This window comes from Plectropomus leopardus, chromosome 5 (genome assembly GCF_008729295.1).
Source record: "Plectropomus leopardus isolate mb chromosome 5, YSFRI_Pleo_2.0, whole genome shotgun sequence".
Classification (NCBI taxonomy): Eukaryota; Metazoa; Chordata; class Actinopteri; order Perciformes; family Serranidae; genus Plectropomus; species Plectropomus leopardus.
The window spans coordinates 7,745,718-7,753,116 of NC_056467.1; the positions used below are offsets into that span (position 1 = coordinate 7,745,718).

General features: G+C 41.2%; 1 protein-coding gene across 1 annotated transcript; it reads left to right on the forward strand.

Moving 5' to 3' along the window:
• Window positions 1-3,230: 3,230 nt before the first annotated feature.
• Window positions 3,231-4,987, forward strand: LOC121942930 (cytosolic non-specific dipeptidase-like). Its single transcript, XM_042486240.1, is given in 2 exon segments — window positions 3,231-4,387; window positions 4,390-4,987. Coding segments are annotated over 2 exon segments (1,482 nt in total). The 5' UTR covers window positions 3,231-3,255; the 3' UTR covers window positions 4,740-4,987.
• The last annotated feature ends 2,412 nt before the right edge of the window (window positions 4,988-7,399 follow it).

Genomic DNA, 7,399 nt, shown 5'->3' on the forward strand with positions numbered 1-7,399 from the left:
CTGTGACCATGAGATTATTCAATGATGCTGACCTGTATGTATGACAATGCACGTTGGTTCCACTAGGCAACATAGCACATGAAAATTTTGCATTTATGTTTTATTTCTTCTTTTTTTTTCTTCCTCTTGTTTAACCGTTTTTTTTTAATGTTCCCTTTTCTCTGTCTTCATAAGAAGACTAAGAAATCAGGAAGATGTTTGGATAGGGGCATAGGAATTCTGGAGATGTTCACTGGAAAGATAATCTCAGCTCCTGGGATAAACAAAATGTTCTGGTCAGCGGGAAAATAGCCAAACACGGAGAAAGCCATGGTTACAACAGCAACATTTGTGAGTTATTTGTAGAGGGAAATGGAAGGAGGCGGGCTACAGAGCTACAGATGAAGGGAAGTGAATGCTGAACTTAAGTGTGTTGTTGACTAGATTTCTTACCTTTTAGCTGGTATACGTGACTTTGTTGACACTGATATCAGTTCTGCAGTAAACCCGTATGAGTGGACCACTCCTCTCCTGACAGTGTTTTATTTGAGTATAGTTTTACTGTGGTACTCACCGAGTTAATGCATAGTAAAGCAGTAATAAATAAATCTGATCTAGAGCAATACCAGACCCCCCTCATCCAAAACACACTTGTGTACTGTTTCTCTGAGACGACCAAAATAAGACCTCTCTCTCCTTCATCTGGATTATAAATCATTCTTTAAAAACTCCAAAGGATGGCCATTTAATGCATCCTCATTTTAAGACCCCAATATTAATACTTACATTCAAAAAGATTGGGCTTATTTCCTTAAAAAAAAAAAAAAACTGGAAGAAGCATCATCACTACTGTCACAGTTTCTGCATGGCAGGTCTGCCACTTGTTTCTACCTGCCCTGTCACCTGCCAATCAGATCCTCCCCCCACCTACACACACAGCTGCAGATCATCTCCAATCTACCCAGTATAGTATATTCCCCAGCTCCACAGACACTCATTGCCAGATTGTTCTTTGACTCCATGCAAGACTCTCCAGCGTTTCCCGGACTATTCTACTATGCACTCAAACTCATGCCAAACAATAACTCAAAAAGATTTGAAGCCTTCCCTGCTGAGTTCTACAACCATGTTTGGAATGCTCTAGCTCCTGTTTTCTACAGACTGATAACTTAAATAAAATAAGAATTCTAAACCTTGCATAGTTGTGAATGGAGACAATCTCCTTATTACTAAAACCCAAATAGACTTACACTGCCTGTCAAGTTGTTGCCCCCTATTTCTCATCAGCACAGACATGAAAATCATTATCAAAACCCTACAATCACAAATCTAAACAGCCACTCCATCCATCAGCCTCTCAAACCAAACTGGCCTCATGAGGGCAACAATACCTCCAACAGCCATAGTCTGACTATGCAGTCTGGATGCAGAAAAGGCATTTGATGAAGTAGATTTTAAATTTTGCATTTTTACACTAAAGAAAATTGATTTCAGTAAATCATGTATCCACTGAATAAAGAGTTTTTTTTCCTACATCTGCAATGGCCACGTTCACCACCTATGGAATAATATCACACCCCTTCATCCTGCACAGCGGGACAAGACAGGAATGCCCATTCTGTATTTATTTGCCATATTCATTGAACCACTCAGAACAGCCATATGTCCAAAATATTCATCACAGAATTCAAAACAAAAGATAAGCCCCATAAGATCAACCTTTATGCAGACGACATTCTACTTTACTACCAAAATCCTTCCTCTCTAATACCAAACCATCTGTCGAATAAACACTATCTCTAAAATCTCTGACTAAAATGTAAACTGACCTAAATCTACCATTCTTTCACTCACCACAAATTGCGAGGATGCAGCAGTTTAAACATCACCATTCCTGTTGTGCACTGTTAATATCAAATATTTAGGAATTAACATTTCCCCTAGGCTGTCAAAGTTAGGGCTACCAATACCCCTTATTGACAGAATTTCTACAATCAAAATAGGTAGAGAAGGTAGAAGGTACATTTATTAGTCATTTTTAAACAAAGTCTTAAAAAATGAACTCACATCTGTCCTTGATCCTGCTACATCTATGGAATTGAAGGAAGAGTTGATTAAAATCATCGACACTTTCTGTTTCGTTTCTCCCCTCTGGTCTGACTTGCCGCTTGTCACAGGCCATCAGTGGGGATCCTCTCATGGTCTGCTGCATTCAGTCCAAACCCCACACATATTTGCCTGATGGTAATAAGTACTTCTTTATTGTGGAAAAGTTGTGCTTTAGCAGAAGGGGCCATGGTGTCAAAAAAAACAGATGTTGGGGGGTAACACCTTATGTGCATCATGTGCATCTTAGGTAGGGGTGGCATTTATTTAATGAGCCCATAGCTCATATATTTTTTACCACTGCACCATTCTTATTATATACAATGGGGCTCTGGTGACAAATACCTTGTTGCTCCTGTCAATACAACCAAACTACCCTTCAAGAGCCCCTTTTCACACTACCACAAAGACACTGTACACCACCATTGATATGCATAATAAGCCACAATAACCACTCTCAGTTCAACATTTCCTCCCTTCCAAACAATCAATCCTGCCATTCTTTTTTTTTTTTTCTGTTTTATTTGTTTGTTTGTTTTCTTTTGTTGTCTTGGTAATGTCTGATTATTGTATAACTTCATTAACTCTACCTGTTTTTAACACTAGGATTTGTCCTGTAAAACAAGTTATATAACATACAAAAAGAGACAGGAAGCTTTTTTACCAAGCCCAATTTGCCCAATGAACATAAAGAGGTGATGGGTTAAATATCTTCAGATAGACCTGTGTATAACCTTAGTGTATAAAACTAATGTAGCTGCATGACAACTAGGCATGCTTACAAGAAGCTCGGTGTTAGGTACAGAACAATGGGGCACCTGCCTAATATGGAAACTCAAAAGCTACTTCACTTTTGAGTAACTAGGGTTTTGCTTGGAGATTCCAATACACAATCAACAGGAATTTGTTCATTTCCCCATGCTGCTTTTGTTCTCTGCTGAACCCCAGTGTGCATTCTTGGAGCAAGATCAATAGATTGAGTCTAATGAATGTTCCTATCAGCAAAACATGTCAGCTGTCTTGGCACTGTGTCAGGAAATGTTTGACTTTGTGACCCTGGGGCTCAGTAGGAGTGTTATGAGGGGAGGGTTTATAAATGTTCAAGCAACAAGACAAGGCCACAGTGTGCCTGCCCTAGGAGACTGTTATACACCTCTCGGCAAAAACAAGATGACTCTTCCAATCCTGCCTTTCATCCTGCTGGTCTTTTCTTCTGTCCATGCCTTCCAGTATTCAGAGCTAGCACAGTACATCGACATGCATCAAGAAGAATATGTGGAGGCTCTCCGGGACTGGGTTGCAATCGAAAGTGACTCCAGCAACGTCTTGAAGAGACCAGACCTACATCGCATGATGGAGATGGTGGCTCAGAAGCTGAGGCTGATGGGAGGAACTGTAGAGCTGGTGGACATTGGAGAGCAAGAACTTCCTGATGGGCAGACGTTAGCGTTGCCTAAAGTGGTGACAGCTCAGTTTGGAAATGACACAAACAAACACACAGTGTGTGTCTACGGTCATGTGGACGTCCAGCCAGCAAAGCTAGAAGACGGTTGGGCAACAGACCCCTACAACCTTACTGACATCAACGGTAACCTGTATGGAAGAGGAGCATCAGACAACAAGGCTCCAGTTTTAGCCTGGATCCATGCTGTGGGGGCTTACCAGGCCCTAAATATGGAGCTGCCCGTCAATTTGAAGTTTGTTATTGAGGGTATGGAGGAGACAGGCTCCAATGGCCTGGATGCTATGATTGTGGCCCAGAGAGACACCTTCTTCTCTGATGTAGATTACATCATTATCTCTGACTGCGGCTGGCTCAGCAGACGGCCTGCCCTCACCTACGGCACCAGAGGAAACTGCTACTTCTTTGCTGAGGTTGAAGGACCCAAACAGGACTTACATTCTGGTGTTTATGGAGGCACTGTGATCGAACCAATGACTGACCTCATTGGCATTCTTGACACACTGATCAGCCCCAGTGGTAAGATCCTGATTCCTGGGATCAGTGAAGCTGTGGCTCCCCTCTCTGATGAGGAATGGAAAACGTATCAGGACATCCAATTTGACATTGACTACTACAAGAACAAGACCGGTATCAATCAGCTCATGTACAACAATAAGGTAGACTTGTTGGCCCACATGTGGCGCTACCCCACTGTCTCCATCCATGGCATTGAGGGGGCCTTCTCTGACCCTGGCACAAAGACTGTCATCCCTGCTAAGGTTATTGCTAAGTTCTCTATCAGACAAGTTCCTAACATGGACCCTGCTATGGTCAAGAAACAGGTAACAGACTACCTTCACTCAGTGTTGCCAAGCGAAAGAGTCCCAATAAGCTGAAAGTCACCATGGTGATCGGGGCCAAGCCTTGGCTGGCTGACACTCGGCATCCTCTCTATGAGGCTGGGAAGGCTGCTGTCAAGAGAGTTTTTGACATGCATCCTGATCTGATCCGTGAGGGCGGGACCATCCCTATCACCCGAACCTTCCAGGATGTGACGGGGAAAAGCATCATCATGATGCCCATTGGAGGCTTTGATGACGGGCTGCACTCCCAAAATGAAAAAATCAGCCGGTACAATTATATTGAGGGAACCAAGCTATTCGTGTCCTACCTGCATGAAGTATCTCAGATTAAGCAGACTAGTGTGTGATGTGTCGTTCCACCTTTATATCACATCCTCATCCATTCCAGCTACAGCAATGTCCCTGAAATAATCTATCTTGTTAGCAATCTTAGTAATATAATCCATGTGCTTCTTTTTCTGATTGGTTAAAATGTCTGAATTCATCGCAAGTTGCTTTCCTTGTCACTCTCTTGTCACATGAGGCATATGTTATGCTCTATAATGTCACATCATACTGCATGTGTGTTTGTCTGTATCATGTAGTTAAAGCTGAGCAATGCAAACAAAAAAAAATAAATAAATTTTAAAAATGCTATTTTTTAATTATGTTTATATTACAACTGCAGTGATCTGAACTCAGGATGGTAGTTGAATTATTACAGACAGCATTTCAGCTCAGTGCATAGAGAAAATGGTATATATGGTAAATGGTTTTCCTCTCACAGTTCAGACTCCAAATATCTTTTTTTTAAAGGAAACAGCCAGACACACAGAGACATCAGACCCAGACAGAGCCATTAGACTAAAAGAGACATTATTATCAAAATGTATTGAAGTCATACACAATTTATCTCTACTGTTTATGCAGCTTATTACAGCTATATAGCCGTTAAACCTGAAATTGGCCGAAGCACTGAATATATAATATGATGAACAGAATATTATGGAACTTATTTACTAAATAAGAAAAAACATAACAATAAAAAGCACAGGCCCTGATGCAATACCTAGTAACAGCTGATATCATTAGTTGGAAAATAAAGGAGAAATATCGAGGGAATTTATATTGAAGGACATGCTCAGAGAATCTTACATTACACTAAAAAGTTGGCAGTCTTACAAGGTGAAAGTGAAATTGAAGATGACAACGAAAGCAGATGAACGAAAAAGGTCTTTAATGTGGCCTGAATGCAGAGTCTCTGATTGTATGACCATCAATCAGAAAATCATTGTCAATCAGAATAAAAAGGAGGTGAGGGAATTAAAGTCCTGGATTTCTCCAATGAAATATTCAACCTTCAGTGAGTTCTTCATATCTTTTTATGGTCTCTTTAAGTTTCTGTAAAATGTGTACTAAAGAGCTGTTTCCAGCTTACAAGTATAAATTGCTGTACTCATGAATCACACAGCAAAACTAATTACAGCGACTCAGAAAAAATGTCATATTTACAATATATTTTTATGTTTTTTGTACCTTTTCTTATTACATGGTCCGCTGAGTTAACCTCCTGCCAAGTCCAATCTTTGACACAGGCCACTCTCACTGAGTTTTAAATTCCCATGTCAATTAGCAGTGGAGGAGGATCGGTGGTTAGTAATGATTACTTAAAAATGGCTTCCTGTTGGTCCAGAATTGAGACTTTTACATTGCAAGTACTAACAACAGTTACACCTTTAAGATGACAGAGGTACTGGAGGAAGACAAATGACACACCTAAGCATATCATTTAAGTGTAGAACCATTGTCCCAGCTAAAAGATTATGTTTTATCTTCCTGGCTAAGCTACTTCTCCCTCTAGGAGACACTGAGACCTGTCTACCACACAGTTAGAGTGGACTCATATTTTCTTGCAGAGACAGCAGACTCACAGCTCTCTTGCATTTACCATCTTCCAGCTGTCCTCACCCTCCTCCCTCAGAGCCTCATTTTGTCTCCATCTTTCTTGTGTCTTCTCTCACCTGAGGACAAAAACACTTTTTACCACCATCACCTAATTTCATTCTTTCTTATTGCCCCTTTTTTCTAATGTAACTTTGGATGTTATTTTCTGTCCTTTATCTTGTTCTAGTGTACAACTTCCTTTTGATTGACTGCAAGAAATGCCTTCAGTTTGCAATAATTCAATTGTCACAAAGTTGAAGCAACAATATACAATATATAAAAGCCACTGAAACCATCCACATATTCACTTGTCCGTGGAGATAAAACCTTCTGACAAACGGCACCAATGCAAAGCATAACCTTAAAGTAATGCATCACAACTGATCACAACTGCTGTGATGAAGGTTTTGAGGCACTGGACTTTAGATCTGTGTTCAGCTCTCAGAGGAGATGGCAGTGAGGAGATCATAATTCCTCCAACAGCTGACCGGTTTATGTTTGTTCAACCCCAGGCAGGAGGCCAGAAGAATTACAGAGCAACACAGCAAAATTGATCACACTGATCACAGCACAGCCAAGGGTGATGTGTAACTGCAAAGTGCTCGATAACACACATAAACTGTACGTCTGTCCCCGAGCTTCTTCTCAGATCCTCAGCCTCTTCTCTTCCTCCCTCTCTCTTGTCTAGCCAGTCTCTCTTTTCCCTGATCTACATTGCTGGGTTGTCTTTTAAACCTCCATCACTGTCTGTGTTAGTCTTGTATCTTCCCCTTGGGACAAATTGTGGCTCTTCGCTCCCTCACTGTTTCCATCCTGGCCTCTCCTGCTGTGACTGGCTGCTCCTCATCCTTTGCCATAACTAAAGGCTCTTAATGCCACTTGGTTGGTTTAGCGATGGAAAGCTTTATGCCAGCCAGCTGAGTAACCTCTGGCAGTAAGTCAGTGTGTGAATCTGGCAGTGAATTGTGTTAGGTATCTCTCAGTTACAGAGCTGGAAGCTCTTATTAGCTGATGTTGTATTTCACTGGAGGTCAGTGGCTATATTATGGCTCAAGGTCACTTTCGGTGCTCAGGTCAGAGAATA